Below are 15,317 nucleotides of genomic sequence, written 5' to 3' on the forward strand. Positions count from 1 at the left end.
GCAGTGGTAATTAAGATATGTTGTATACACCATGAATTAAGGCACATATCACAACAATATAGTGGTGAATTATAAAGATGATAACACGTCTGATTGATCTTTCAGAGAAGATAGTTGCGACAGCAAAAAATATCGAAAGGTCAGATGGAATATGTTTTGATAGGCCTCACAAGTTTGATGAAATGTATTCCAGGATTTAATTTTTGAAGGAATTTCATGTAAAATACCTGTAATTGTGTTTGAGGGTTATTCTCGTTAAATTTTGTAATGTGTTAGCCAACAGAATAGTTTCCACAGTTCTATATACTTTTGGTATAAGAAAAGAAACAACACGTTTAATTCGTTCTGATTTTTGAGTGATTTGGACACATCATTCCAGAGGTGAAGTTTCAAAGCCAAAAGGAGCGACCACTCGTCAAACTACTGATAGTTATATCTACTGGTGGATACATTGTGTCGGTGTTTGGTCCGTATCCTGTTGGTGGATGATATAAAGTTCCAACAATTTCACAACACAAAATCCAAAACGATCTTCAAAACATTTGCACCTGGATATGATTGTTGTATATCGAGGACTTAGGGATAAAATGGATCTTCTTTATAAGTTGTATGTGAAATCTCAATTTTTTTTTTCAAGGGCTGTAACTAGCATCCTACAGAGAAATTGAATGTTTCAATGCCTATCACAAAAGTGTATTTGATGATAACTAGTTTAATAAAGCAATGGATGCTACTCGATAAGATGCTCATCAAATTGCAGATTCATTTTATAGATGATTATGTGAGAATTTTCTGTGCTTGTTGGAAATGTCGCTGATGCCAATGATTACACTGCATTTTCAGCAGTGGACTTCTTATAAAAGTAACAGTCAATCCCTTTATTTGTTTCAAAGAGCTTGTGGAGACATATGATACTGGCTGGATTACTTTCTACCCTTTGATCTGTTTCTAATCTAGCAAAGATTATTTGTAACTTTAATTTGTGAAGGCGTAATTGCAACATTATATCGTACACAAATGTGTTAGAACGTTTAGGTGGAACTATACATTTCTCTATAAGTTATTGGTAACACATTTTTCGGAAATGGAGTTTTTGCAACAGTATTTATTTATAAATTTGTATAAAGCATTAACATTTTCAAGATCGGTGGAAATAGAAAGATTTTGAAATATTGTATAATTTGGAAAATACAAGAAGTTATAGTTATGTTTCATGTTGTTGTTGTTGTTTTTTTTTAATTTTCATGTTTATAGATTCACAAGACAATAATAATTTTAACTGCTTTTGTATTAAGGGCAATGATCACAAATTGGGGGTCAGGCTAACGTTAGTTCTTTGAATAAAGTAAACTTTATGCTATAAGTCAGGGAGATTTCAAATAAACAAAACTTAATTACAAAACAACAAAGGAAAATAGAAATTCACAATAGAAATATTATGTTTTTGAAGACAACCTTAACCTTCATTCAAATATACTTAACAAACACTTGCAACTACAGACTGATATGACAACTTCTTTGGAAGAAACACTAACTGAAAACAATTTCCTATGGTGAGGATGTTTTTCATAACCTTCAATATAAATCACAAGTTTTTCATGATGTTCTACCGCCTCTTTCAAGAAAATTATTCGAAAAAGATGTCTTAAAATATCAGATAGTTCCTTTTCTTGAAACGTCTTTATTGCAATCATGAGACTCGACCAAATGTATAGTGTATCATGACAATGAATTCCTCAAGCGCGTAGAATCCGAAATGAAACTCCTTTACCCTAAATGGCTTAGAAGATATAAATAGTTTAATTTCTCGCGAACCTTACGATTTATTATTATTATTACCCAGGCTAATATTACCACTGTCTTTCTGTGTTACAGGTTGTCAGTAAACGTTTTAAGTTTGGATTGATTGAATAAATTTATATATGAGTTATAAGACTTAAGCATTATTCACAGTTTTATTTTGTAAGAGCGAATATTCAGGTCCGCCACTACACAATAGATGAACACATAGAAAGGAAAACAGTCGTAAATTTCACACTCTCGTTACTTTCCTGAATCAATAACAGTTGAACATACTAGTAGGCAATCCTGTATACTAAAGAACTAAAACAAAAATCTTGTGCTCTTAACAATATTACGTATTGTATTGTAATACTTCTTGTTTACAGTGATAAAATAAAATGTGACACGTATGTGCAATAATAGAAAGTATACAACATACAACCTTTTTTAAGGACATCAATATGCAATTTATATAGTGTGTTTATTCACACTATTTAAAACCTGTAGATGCGAAAAGTAAGTAACATTTTGTAGCAGTCTGTGCTCAACTTGACATTTGCAGTAATTCCCTCTATCGCTGTTATCCTCGGGAAGCAAAAAATTCTTCTCTCTTTATTCCTGTGAAAATATGAACACACTTTTTTATGCATGTATCGGTTAAGTTTCACAAAGGATATTTCTTAAATTTTGTTATCGTAAGTTACCTTAATAGGTTTAAGAGCATGAAGAAACAAGAGTGAGATATTTTGATAGATTTTTACAATTCTTGCTTCATTAGAATTAGAATGATGCTAAAAGGAGTCCAACATAGATAATATTATTTTGTGGTGTAAAATAGTCCAACATAGATAATATTATTTTGTGGTGTAAAATAGTCCAACATAGATAATATTATTTTGTGATGTAAAATAGAAAAAAAATGTACACTTAAAAATATGATAATTAAAATTAAAACAAAAACAATGACATTAACTTCTTCATTTTTCCTATAAGTCCGTAAGTGAACGATTTTTTGGAAGCTTTAGTAGGTTGTGCATATAACTACGTGTGTTTGTCTAAATGCAGAAAATGGACGATTTTTTGGAAGCTTTAGTAAGTTGTGTATATAACTGTGTTTGTCTAAATGCAGATTGTCTGTGAATCATGAGTAAAACTATTTATTATTAATTCTAATTATTATTGTACAATTTGAATAGTTCTTCTGGCAGACCTTATTTCGGAAATTTCTAAAACATTTCCTAGAAAAAAATCAATCTCAATAAACCTAGATAGTGAGTAAATTCTAATCCTAACTATCAAATTTTATCTGGTCATCAAGACATTAATCATTTGTTTAAAATTGAGAAATATAGTCACCTCGTAATGAAGGTTTAATTTTTTTTTTATTTTAGCTGTATTAGATTTAGAATTTTTAAACATTAAGAGTTTTGTATTAGATTTTAATTGTACATTATATTTCAACAACCAACACCGACCTGGAACTATTCGTACCTCTTTGGTTTCAATGTTTCGATCCTTTTCTGCATTTCGTTTTCCCCTCATCCCAAAGAATGCACCTGCTCGTTTCTTTTGATCCTCCAATGTGTTGGTCAGATAAGAACCACTACTAAAATCCTGGTTCCTTAAATAATCTTCTTTCAAGTTACTTACATAATTATCAACATCTCCCTGGTTTTCTTGACCATTATGATATTCATCATAATCACTTAAAGAGAAATCCATAAAATGTTTAGCTTGATTTAAGTAATCATCCTTCTTCCCTCGAAGTCCAAAAAATGACATGCCCCTTTTCTCTTCCAAATTATTTGGCTTTCCTTTCAATCCGAAGAAAGAATTTTCTTGTTTATCATCTATTCCGTCCTTTTTTCCTCTGAGGCCAAAAAAAGAGCTTGCTCTTTTGTCATCGTAATTTCTTTTCCCACGAAGTCCAAAAAAAGACATAGCTCTTTTGTCTTCATTGGCGAAATCTTTTTTACCACGAAGTCCAAAAAAAGACATGGCTCTTTTGTCTTCATTGGCGAAATCTTTTTTGCCACGAAGCCCGAAAAAAGACATAGCTTTTTTGTCTTCATTGGCGAAATTTTTTTTACCACGAAGCCCGAAAAAAGACATAGCTCTTTTGTCTTCATTGGGGAAATCTTTTTTACCACGAAGCCCGAAAAATGAGCTTGCTCGCTTCTCTTCGTCTTTTCTGCGACCTCTCATTGGAAGGAATGACATTGATCGCTTATAGTCTTGTGTTTCCTTCTGGTCTTCTTGATTCTGAAATTAATTTTTTATACTTTAAAAGTTGTGAAAAAATAAAAAGTTAACACGTGAAGATGCGAAGCATTTAATATCAAATAAAAGTTCAAATATTTTAAAAACAATTTTCTAGAATAAGAAAAAATATCTTATGACAGCAAAATATATTATGCGACTTATCAAGTAAAATACAATTTTCTTTAATAATGAATATAACACAAATAAGTATAAATTAATTATTCGCGATCATGTTCGTAACATCTGTGTATTAAACGGACAAATAATATTATATTATAATTAATTTTCAAATATACACAATAAAAAAAACATTTATTATTTTCTCACGAAGCTTTTAAAGTCATATTCTAATATAAATGGTGGGAACTGATTGTAAAAGATTTACTTATGTGATAGTTTCACTCTTTATTAGTCTAAGACGAAAATATGAGTATTTAAGTCCGCATTTCATATAAAAAGAAAATGAAATTAAGCTTCTTTAATATTTTTCATACATAAACTAAATAAAAATGAATGATCACCAGGCAACTGAATCCACTTTGTGAAATCACTTATTTTCTATGTAAGACATATAATACACCCCAGCAGTAAAGAACGGAATTAAATGCAGCATTTATTATTCTTCTGTGACGTTCATGTTATTAAAATCATTTAACGAACAAATCACGGGCCCACATTCAACATGAGGTTTACCTAGTTTGGAACACCATCGCTTATTCTAGGTTAAGGTAAAACTAACGAATTTGCTTGAACAAACTAGTGCCGTAGAAGATAAGTACTAATAAACTAGACTATAAAACTGCTAGGAAAATTTTATGGTCACATAGATAACGTTTCGAGGAACTGTCCTCACAGAAGTCAGCTCAGAAAGGTCTGGCATAGCCTGGTGGTTAGGGCACTCGACTTGTACACTGTGGGTCGCGAGTTCGAATTTCGTTAACAAGCTGCCCTCTTCAGGCGTGGGGGCGTTATAATGTGATAGTTAATTTCACTTTTCGTTGGTTAAATAGTAGCGTAAAAGTTGGCGGTGTGTGGTTTTAACCAGCTCTCTTCTTTTTAGTCTATCGCTTCTAAATTAGGGACGTCTAGCGCAAATAGCTCTCGAGTAGCTTTGCTCCAAATACCAAAAACAAACAATAGATATAAAAAAATAATTTATATTTTTATATTACTACAAAAACTGGTACCAAACTAATGGTCGACTTAGACACTGAGATAACGTACGAGGATGTGTCTTGTTTATGACGGGGAAGAATGTGATAATTTGAATTATACAAACTTCCAAATTGGCAACTGCTAGTAGGTTAATGCTGTATATTATGTTGTAACGCATTCACATGGTGTTTTGGGTTCCAGCCTGATTATTACAGAGGTATGCGATAATGAATTTGTGATTTTTTTCTACCTTCTCTTTTTCATTTTAATTTTACGACTGATAAAGCATCATTACAGTCTTGATATTTCTTACACACTCAAAAACAAAACAAAAAAAAATATGAAACCATCTTTTCATTTTTGTTTCATCTATCCACCTACCTTAAAGAGCTCATTCTTGATACCATCAGAAATCGTATCAGTGTGGGTTGCGCCATCTGTTGCTAGAAACGTAAGGTATAGTAGAATAGCCAAAGCTAAGGTATGACTTTTCAAAAGAGTCATAATTGTTGTGTTACCTGTAAAGAAATACAAAATAAAAAATGTTACGAACGTTCATTTTTAAGTAAAATAAACAGAATATATAAAAAACAACGAATGTATAATGACTTCCAAAGTGTGTGATGATATTATATGAAATATGAAGTAGAATAACATTGCAATGAATGAAACTTAATCCATTTAACGTAAATATAACTAAATTCATCGAAGAAAATTGCATACTATATTGTCTAAAATTCTTAATAATAAAATGATATTGCTTACACAACTGAGATATGTTTTAGGTTACTTACTTCACCACCGTACTAAACTAGATTTCAACCTCATTAATATACCTGGACCTAATGAAGGATATGATTATCATCATCACTTACTAGACGTACTCACAAAACTGACGTTGTTTTGGGTAGGCTTTGGAGAAACACTTTGTTATTCTTTAAAACATTAGTCAATGAAAAATATAGTGCTAAGTTAAAGTTCCCAGGACTTCCCAACAAGTTAAAACGTATTTATCTGAAGCTTTCGCTGGGACTTTCGAAAGCTCATATTCAGCGTAAATTTAAAGATGAAATGGTGTAACTTGTTTCAAGTTGTTAAGTAGTTTTGTATTTTAAAATGCTAAAGTCTGAGATTCGATTCCTCTGTGGTAGAAAGAGCTTTGCGCTGAAACAAACAAACCATTCGGTAAAATGTTGCGTATTGATCGTCACTCACTACACTTGTAGAACACTGTTTATTTGCATCTACAAAATAAGTTGATCATATGACGTGTTAAGTGATTGTTTGATCCATGTAGATTGAGAAATTTAGTCGGATCGTGATTAACCTGTAAGACAATGACCAAAAACAAGAAACTCTTTGAAATCATGAACCGGAAGTTATGTAGACTATAAGATGATAAAACCCCTATAACCCGAGCACTTTCGAAAGGTGGACCTTTCTTCTTCAGGGGCAAACTGATTCCAAGTTACCCCTGAAGAAGAAAGGTCCACTTTTCGAAAACGATCGGGTTATGGGGGTTTAATCATCTTGTATCAAGACTTCTTGAACCTCCGTGTTTTTCTGACATCATTACATGGACTATAAATATGATTATAAACAGCCACAGGATGTACTTAATCCTGCTTGTTTCGTTCCGACATTTGAAGCTGCCCAAGTTATTGTGACAGGGATAAAGTTCTTAATTTTTCTTTTGACGAGTAAGTAACACCCAGAGCGGGCTTTTACGTTGTTGACGGCCATGCATTCTGATAATGTTACATTTCCATCATAACAGACAAGGACACTTCAAGACGAGTATGCTAAAAATACACTACGCCCTAACTGCCTAAAAGTGATTTAAAAACTGCGACAGTATATAAAGTAATTTTCCCTTGCCAGTACGCCAAAGGCCAAGCGTAGCCTAAAGAATAGAGTTCCGGACTGTGGTCCATGAATCGCATCTCACTGTCGCAAAAAAGTAAACAAAAAACTTTTGCTCTTTACTTTGGACAACACAATCTTTCTCACGCACAAAAACGATAATCTCATTATAAATACTCAGTACAAATGACTGTATTGTAGCTAACCAACTGTGTTTTTAATACATCTCCAAATCAACGAGCGTGTCATTTTACAAACCACAGAAAGAGAGAGAGTTTAACTACCAGTTCTGCACGCTTCTAAAGGTAAGGTAGCACCTGTCGAGAAAAACCTAAGATTAGAACATGAAAATCTATATTCATTGTGTTAACTATAGAGCATTATTAAGACTATTCATGTTGCTAAAATCTTAGTATCTATATTTTAGTTGGTAGCTTCTATGTTCAATACCAAATAAAATATAATACCTTAATGTGAGTACAACCTGTAGACAAACCCGTATTTGACAAGAACACATTTTTCGGCAGAAAAACAAATGGAACTTACCTTTCTATATTGGTTAATCCTAAGGAGAAGTGTTGACTATTTCAGTCTCTCAAGTGGCTCTAGAGCTTGTAATTTATTCATTAATAATTTCAGTAAATAGAGGGTGCAAACATGTTTTATAGAGTGATCTGATCAAACTAAAGTCTAAAGTTTCATTTCATTAACTAGGCTAAGAAAGACGAAATCATTACAGATCTAGGCTGATATGATTTTTTTTTATCTAATGTGATCTTTCTATTGCTTTCCTTTGTTTTTACTCTTATGTTTCTCCTATATATTTTTTCTTAGTAATTAATATCAATGAAACATATGAAGACTTTTGATGGCAAGCAAGAGACATCTTTACAAATTTTATTCATATATTTAATTATAGTGAGGTAATCTAAAAGTGAATATAGTAAGTAGGATATTCAATGGAAAAGAGTATTTTTTATATATTTTTTAAAGTACGTGTAAATTGGTTACTGTTTTTTTTTTTGTAATATTGGAATGGTTCTAAAATGATCACGCGATAAACAGGTATCTTTCCTGCTCTTGAAAGTAAACCGTGCTGAGTGGGGTTGAAAAATGTCTTCGAAACCTTTTTGGAACTATGAAAGTATGTGACTGCTCTTTTGGAAGACAATATTCATATAGCGATATTGTTAAATTAGTCTAAGGAACAGAATATTTTGAAGAAAGGAGACTTCATTGTTTTCTATAGAAGCGGGAACTGTACACAGCAGAACGTTTACGACAGCACTTTGAACCAGTTTCCTTGTCAAAAAAAGTGAAATAGGATATTCCAACCTAAAAGCCATTTCAATTAAAGACGACGTATCTCCTATTCACACTAAGAAGAAAATACGAATTTGATGTTGGCGCTGTTCACTAGTGTCCAGTTACATTTCAAAATTAATGACTCTTTTCATTACATTCCGAAATACAATGGCTGTTTTCCAGAGAAAGGAGGTTAAAAAAAACTGAATTCACAGTTATCCTTTGAACGACATAGTTATCAAGTCTCCTTAAGCATTTCTAATGTATTTCTGTGCCTTTGGGTTTTTTTAGCGTGCGCTTGGAAGTTGTAGAACTAAGATATTAAACGGTTAATGGGAAGCCGTACAAAAGAAAAAACTGTTCGCTGAAGAAAGCTCATGGAAACATTGCTACAGTATTATTGTTAATAAGCATTGCTACAGTGTCATTGTTAACAAGCAGGTGTCACTGAGAAAATATGGTCTTCAGTGCTAGAATGTCGAACTTATTCATTAGTTTCGTTCATAGACAATAACAAAAAAACAAGATACAATGAAAATTCAGCAATGAAACCAACGTCATTCATAGCCCAGTGGGAAATACAGGCAAAGAATAATTTAAGATTTAGTGATCCGTTTTAAAAAAAAACAAAATGTTGAAGATATATCAGTTCGAAATGCCACGCTATATTTTAATGACTATGCCCATCAGAAAAACTGCATCTACTGTGTGTCCAATTTAAATTAAATTAAACTAGAATAAATATACAGTACTACATAGTTTAACAAATACACCTATGAAATGTTTCACACAAAAAAGAGAAAATATGTTTATTAAAATACGTGAATATTTATAAGTTTAATTTGATTTAGCTCAGTTTTGCTGCAAAAACAAGAGGGAACCCTCAATAGCCGCGGCACTTAACATTCCTTTTACGCAAAGTAAGAGTAAATTATTCAATGAGATCTTTTTTTCCTTTACTAGCTATATTTTTGTGCGCCAACAATACCAAGCGTGGGGCGCGCGTATAAACGATGCGATTTTATTACTCACCAGGATCTCTAACCCTCAAATTGAAATTATTTTAGACAGGAGTAAAGAAAATTACTCTATGAGACCTTGGACATGATCAAATAAATTCATCGAAATGGTTTGATCTCCTGAGCCCAAAACTGTAATTAGATCTCAAATCCACCAAGAGATGACGGAGCTATGAGCTAAAAGTTTGTACTTGAGAAAAACAAACTCAAAGCCGTTCTATGAGCCACTATGCCGCGGCTAAAAATATATAAAAGCTTTCCTATGTGAAATACGCGACTTCAAAGATTTTATGAGTTATTACAAAATGTCGCAAAACGTTTAAACTATCACAAAAGTCTACCTGCATATTTTACTTTCAAAACATCTTAAAATAATAAATTTTGACTGAACTGACGGAAGAAAATCTGGAGCTTAAAATCAGAAGTGAGCGACGTCTCTAGTTTTTATTCAAATAAGGCTTAGAAAAATCCCTTAAATTAGCAATATTACTTGAAATTTGGTTTTACTACCTAATCTAAAACATCAATAGTAGAAGGCACAAAAATATAATTATCTTTATATTTTGTCAGCGTAATACATTTTAAATTACGTTTACTTGATAAATTTAAATTCTTTGTTCATTAATTTCTAAGTCTAGGTACAGATTTTGTAGTGGTCTGTATCTTATTTAATGCTTTAATTAAGATATTAAATTGTTTAACGTATGAAATGCTGGTACTTTATTAATCTAAAGTAACTTAATGTCACTCGCCAAATGAATTAAAAGTAGTATAGGATTATTTTTTTCCTTTATCTTGTTTCATTTAACTTTTCATACTGGTAATTATGCAAACTGAGTTATCTCAAACCTTTGGATACTTCATGATCTAATCAGCCTTCTAAAAAACTTTGCTGAGAAATAAAGTATTATTAATATTTCTTATATATTTTCTTGTAATTTACAATTTAAAATAGGACATTATAATGTATCGCATCCGTACTGGCCCGGCATGGCCAGGTGGTTAGGGCGCTCGACTCGCAATCTGCGGGTCGCGGGTTCGAATCATGATCGCTCTTTCAGCCGTGGGGGCGTTATAATGTGACGGTCAATCCCACTATTCGTTGGTAAAAGAGTAGCCCAAGAGTTGGCGGTGGGTGGTGATGACTAGCTGCCTTCCCTCTAGTCTTACACTACAAAATTAGGGACGGCTAGCGCAGATAGCCCTCGTGTAGCTTTGCGCGAAATTCATAACAAACAAACAAGCATCCGTACTAACCCTGTGAAACGGAACAAACGTGATAACATTACCCTATTTACTAACTTACAAGTAACCCCAAGTTCGGTATAACGTACTCACTCTTTATTACGATGTTACATTGTCAGGCAAGAAATATGTGTAGACCTATTAAGAAATATGAAAGTGTTTCTTATGCCAAAGTAATACGTAGCAATGAATAGGCACTGATAGTCCAGGTACTTTGCGCCATAGAACCCCAACCAATAATAACAATGAATAGCATACTTTTTCTGATGTACAATATACCTATATGTTAAGCATTACCTTAGAGTTAGGCAAGTACTAAACTTATTTTAATTTTTGGTTTGATTAATAGATAAATTCCCACACTATGAATGAATCGACGGCAAACCACGCATGACGTAATTCTTATTGTTGACGCAGGTACTACTTTGTTACAAATCTGAGAGCAGCTTTAGGATAACGAAATACATGTGTATAACTGATCGGTGTCACCCGTTTACTTAATAGCATATGAACTTTGTTTGTCTGTTCAGAATTGTATATAGTAGCTGATCTAAGGCAGACGTTTTGGTTACAACTAGATACTTCAGTGTATCAAATCTACATCCAATTTTATCTATATATAATTTTTTCATTGTTTAAAACTGCACAGGTCATGGAATACGTGTTTCTTAAGGAAGATTAATACCTTATGTTTAAAAACATATTTCTCAGCGGTTGCACTAATTCTGACATATTATGTTTAGGGCTAAGATATTTTATTGAATTTGTTTCTCATATATTAATATATATATATACATATGTTATTTTCACTTAATTATGGGTCCTTTTAAAGCTAGTAGAATTATTTAGCAATTTTTCATCTCTTGACACTTTTGTTAGTAACAACAACAACCACTTCCAATGTGAAGAAAACCATAAAAAAAATGGCTTTAAGGATTTGTACGTAAATTTTGCAAGTTTCAAAGCAAACAAATGAGATGTACTTTTAAAGTTAATTGTCGCCTACATTATTTTCATTATGTTTAGGGACTGTATTCCTGTATTAAAGCCATCAAATTTTGTTTGAAATTCATCTTCTTCTGCTGACTGCAGGGTCCAAAAAAAAAAAAAATGTAGACTCGTGTGAAAGAATAGGAGAGTTTTCGAGCCCCCTCTTCGTCGGGGCCCGGCATGGCCAGGTGGATAAGGCGTTCGACTCGCAATCTGAGGGTCGCGGGTTCGAATCCCCGTCCCACCAAACATGCTCGCCCTTTCAGCCGTGGAGGCGTTATAATGTGACGGTCAATCCCACTATGCGTTGGTAAAGAGTAGCCCAAGAGTTGGCGGTGGGTGGTGATGACTATCTGCCTTCCCTCTAGTCTTACACTGCTAAATTAGGTACGGCTAGCGCAGATAGCCCTCGTGTAGCTTTGCGCGAAATTCAAAAACAAACAAACAAACCCTCTACGTCGAGTGTACTTGAACATGCCCTAGGAGTATGTAACACAGTCGTCCATCCAAATGAGTACAAGAACTTAGCACGGGTGATAAGCAGAACCTCCCTAGTAAAGACTGCTTGTTCATTCACAGATACCAGAAATCAACGAAGTAGGATTAACTATTAAGTTACTTTTAATGTTGTAAAATGTCTATTCAAAATGTTAACAAATACGCTATCGGGCCTCAATATAGCAGGAAGATAATGCTCTTTTCTTCGGATTTTTCACTTCTGTGCTATTTAAAATTATAACGAAATATATATATTTAAGATTTGGTATTTTTTATTTTCAACAGGCACGGCTCACCTATGCGACACGTAAGCTAATTGACCCGACCGGAGACCGCTGAGGTTTAGACTCGTTTGTTTTTAGTGCAGAGCTACACAATGGGTTATTTGAACTTTGTCCACTACGGGGAATCGAACCCTAAATTTTAGCATTATAAGTCCCCAAACTTACCGCTAACGCACCCAGAGTTTGGCCATAGTCATCTGTAATTTAGAACTGCTGATCTATCAACAGTACCAACTGTATATGTAGCTACTTTTACCGAATATTGAGATTATCTGCCACACTTATAACGCCCCCTACAGCTGAAAATATGGAACGTGTTCAGTAGCGTGTCTCAGCACATGAATTAGTAAGCAACTCTTAGCCCAGATTTATTTGAACGAATGTTTTATAAATATTTCAAAGTTGTTGAATCTTTCAGTTTTTGCTGTTTTATAAAGCGTTCTGAAACTAACTTTTGATATGTATACATTGTTCTTATCACCTGTCTGTTATTTGTTTGAAACATTTGTTTAAATTTATATTTATTAAAATGCTTCCGTTTGAATAGCCCACCAGTGGCACAGCGATATGTCTGTGGACTTACAACGCTAGAATCCGGGTTTCGATACCCGTGGTGGGTAGCGCACAGATAGCCCAGTGTGTAGCTTTGTGCTTAGTTACAAATAAACAAACAAACCGTTTGAATAGCGATAAACATATTATCACATTTAAGAGCTTGAGGTGAAATTCAAACCTCCCACAATTTACACCATTAACGCTTTCTGCTCGGACAATGCTTTGTTTATGGTTAGCAATATAAATTTTGTGTTTGTTATTCTTTTGCATGATATAATGATGTATTAAAAACATCAGTCCACCTTCAAATAGATGTACATAGGGATTTTAAATCCTAGTTATTATTGTTGGTAGAGTTTCCGTAGTATTTAGTTGAATAACATAGTATTCTCCATCTTTTTTTTAAGTCTTGTGTATTAACAATTTAAAAAGTATTACTTAACTAAAAGTCTAGTATATCCATCGGTAAGCCTGAATTGATTTGATTAAAATCCACCATGCATACGTCATGCATCTGTTTCCTCTATGCTTGATGAGGAGGTATTCAGCGAAATCCCATTGGAATTTTCAATGCGAGATTTTGAGGCGAGATTTTGATGTGTAAAGTCCCGTGGAAAATAAATACCGGAAATTTAAACATTCAATGTCAGTTATAATCCTCGAAGAAGCATTAGAATGTCATGAATAGCTTATCTGACTTTCTTTTGTCGTAGTAAAATGTTTTGGAAAATAAACTTCATCAAATCCCTGCATCTAAAAAAAAAAGAATGTGTGTGCGTGAGTAACTTTACCCGAAGTTGATCATAAAGTCAGTTTTCTATGTATTTCACAAGCTCTAGAAAACAACAAAGAAACAAGCTATTGCATGAAAAGATATTTCACTATAAAATATGTTTCAGTCACTTGATTTATTATGATATAAAACCACCGACATTCTTTATACGAATAGAGACACTATTAGTCATTTTATTAGTCATTTTTTAGTTTAAAAAAATAAATATAAGGTCCCATTCTTGCGAGGGAAAATTCTGCCAAACAAGATAGGTAATAGTTTGAATTATTCGAGTTATTCTTGAAATATTTTGCTATAATTATATTTGCAGTTATCCGAATAAGAAGTTTTAAAAACCTTTTCAGTGCAGGAAATTGTTTGGTTAAATCTTTGCTTATTTTTGTAAGAGAAAAGATGTAACTGCTAGAGGAAATAAATTTTTCGGTTGAGATTGAATAGAAATGTAATCGCCTAAAAATAGTTAACATAAAAAAGCACGTTCTATGTATCTTCAGCTTTTAGCTCTGTCCCTTATTATCACGGAAATGAAAACTTTTCTTCAGCATGAAATGAGGAACTAAGCCGTGGGATACAAGATGTCTAAAGAAAACAATTTTAAACACGTGTTTTGTTTTGGTCACGTAGCTTCATTGTATACGTTCAGTGGAGCTGTTAATTTTCACTGTTTTCATAGGAAGTTTAAGCAATATAGAGCACAAACTTAGACTAGATCATTAACCTGTTCTGTTTTAAGTAATACAATTTTGCCACTAGCATCTTCCAATTAACTTCATGAGAGTGCATTCAATTAGACTCCGTATGGAGGTCTAGTTGCATAAAGTTTCGTAAGGATTTGTTTAACATTGAATAGCTAACTAGTAGGTGATATAAACAGTTGAAAAACCTTGAAGCAGTATCTCAAGTAATGAGTGATGACGGTATTTTGAGCAGAAGTTTGTCAAACAGGTTCATAAAAAGTTTGCGAAGTGTCATTCAACTGACGCTTCTTATAAAGAAAGGCAGTCTTAAATTACCCGAGTCGTGTATCTATGCGTTTAAAGTCAACTGGAAGCTGCTACCGTTATAAGTCGAAAGAGAACAGAAACACGGTCATATTCTTAGAGTTTAGTGATTTACCTATTAATGGATCTATTTGTAACGACAAAAAATTGACTTCGGCTGTTTCCTTGACATTTCAAATTGTTTTGTTTGTTTGTTTTGAATTTCGCGCAAAGCTACACGAGGTTTATCTGCGCTAGTGTATGACTAGAAGGAAGGCAGCTAGTCATCACCACCCACCGCCAACTTTTGGGCTACTCTTTTACAAATGAATAGTGGGATTGACCGCCACATTATAACACCCCCACGGCTGAAAGGGCGAGCATGTTTGGTGGGACCGAGATTTGAACCCGTGACCCTCAAATTGCGAGTCGAGCGCCCTAACACCTGGCCATGCCATTTCAAATTGTAATTGAGCTTTTTGATATATACACCTGGAAAAAAGTTAAGCACCCCCGTGTTTTTTTCAAGTGATTCAGATTCGACGTTCTTGTGACTGATTATAAGTTACCATTCAATCTAAACGTG

General features: G+C 33.4%; 1 protein-coding gene across 2 annotated transcripts in view; it reads right to left on the reverse strand.

Annotated features, from left to right (window-relative positions):
• Positions 1-1,936: 1,936 nt before the first annotated feature.
• Positions 1,937-15,317, reverse strand: part of LOC111087561 (tachykinins-like) — a 37,213-nt gene continuing 23,832 nt past the window's right edge. Inside the window, exons 2-4 of one of the 2 annotated variants that reach the window (XM_022394579.1) lie at positions 5,581-5,717; positions 3,274-4,044; positions 1,937-2,400 (exon numbers count right to left, since the gene is read on the reverse strand). In XM_022394579.1, the coding sequence (XP_022250287.1) occupies positions 2,395-2,400; positions 3,274-4,044; positions 5,581-5,703 (900 nt within the window). In that variant the 5' untranslated portion in view covers positions 5,704-5,717 and the 3' untranslated portion in view covers positions 1,937-2,394. Of the gene's footprint in view, positions 2,401-3,257; positions 4,045-5,580; positions 5,718-15,317 lie in introns of both variants that reach the window. The other variant, XM_022394578.1, reaches the window with a different exon arrangement.

Source organism: Limulus polyphemus, unplaced genomic scaffold (assembly GCF_000517525.1).
Source record: "Limulus polyphemus unplaced genomic scaffold, Limulus_polyphemus-2.1.2 Scaffold2297, whole genome shotgun sequence".
Classification (NCBI taxonomy): domain Eukaryota; kingdom Metazoa; phylum Arthropoda; class Merostomata; order Xiphosura; family Limulidae; genus Limulus; species Limulus polyphemus.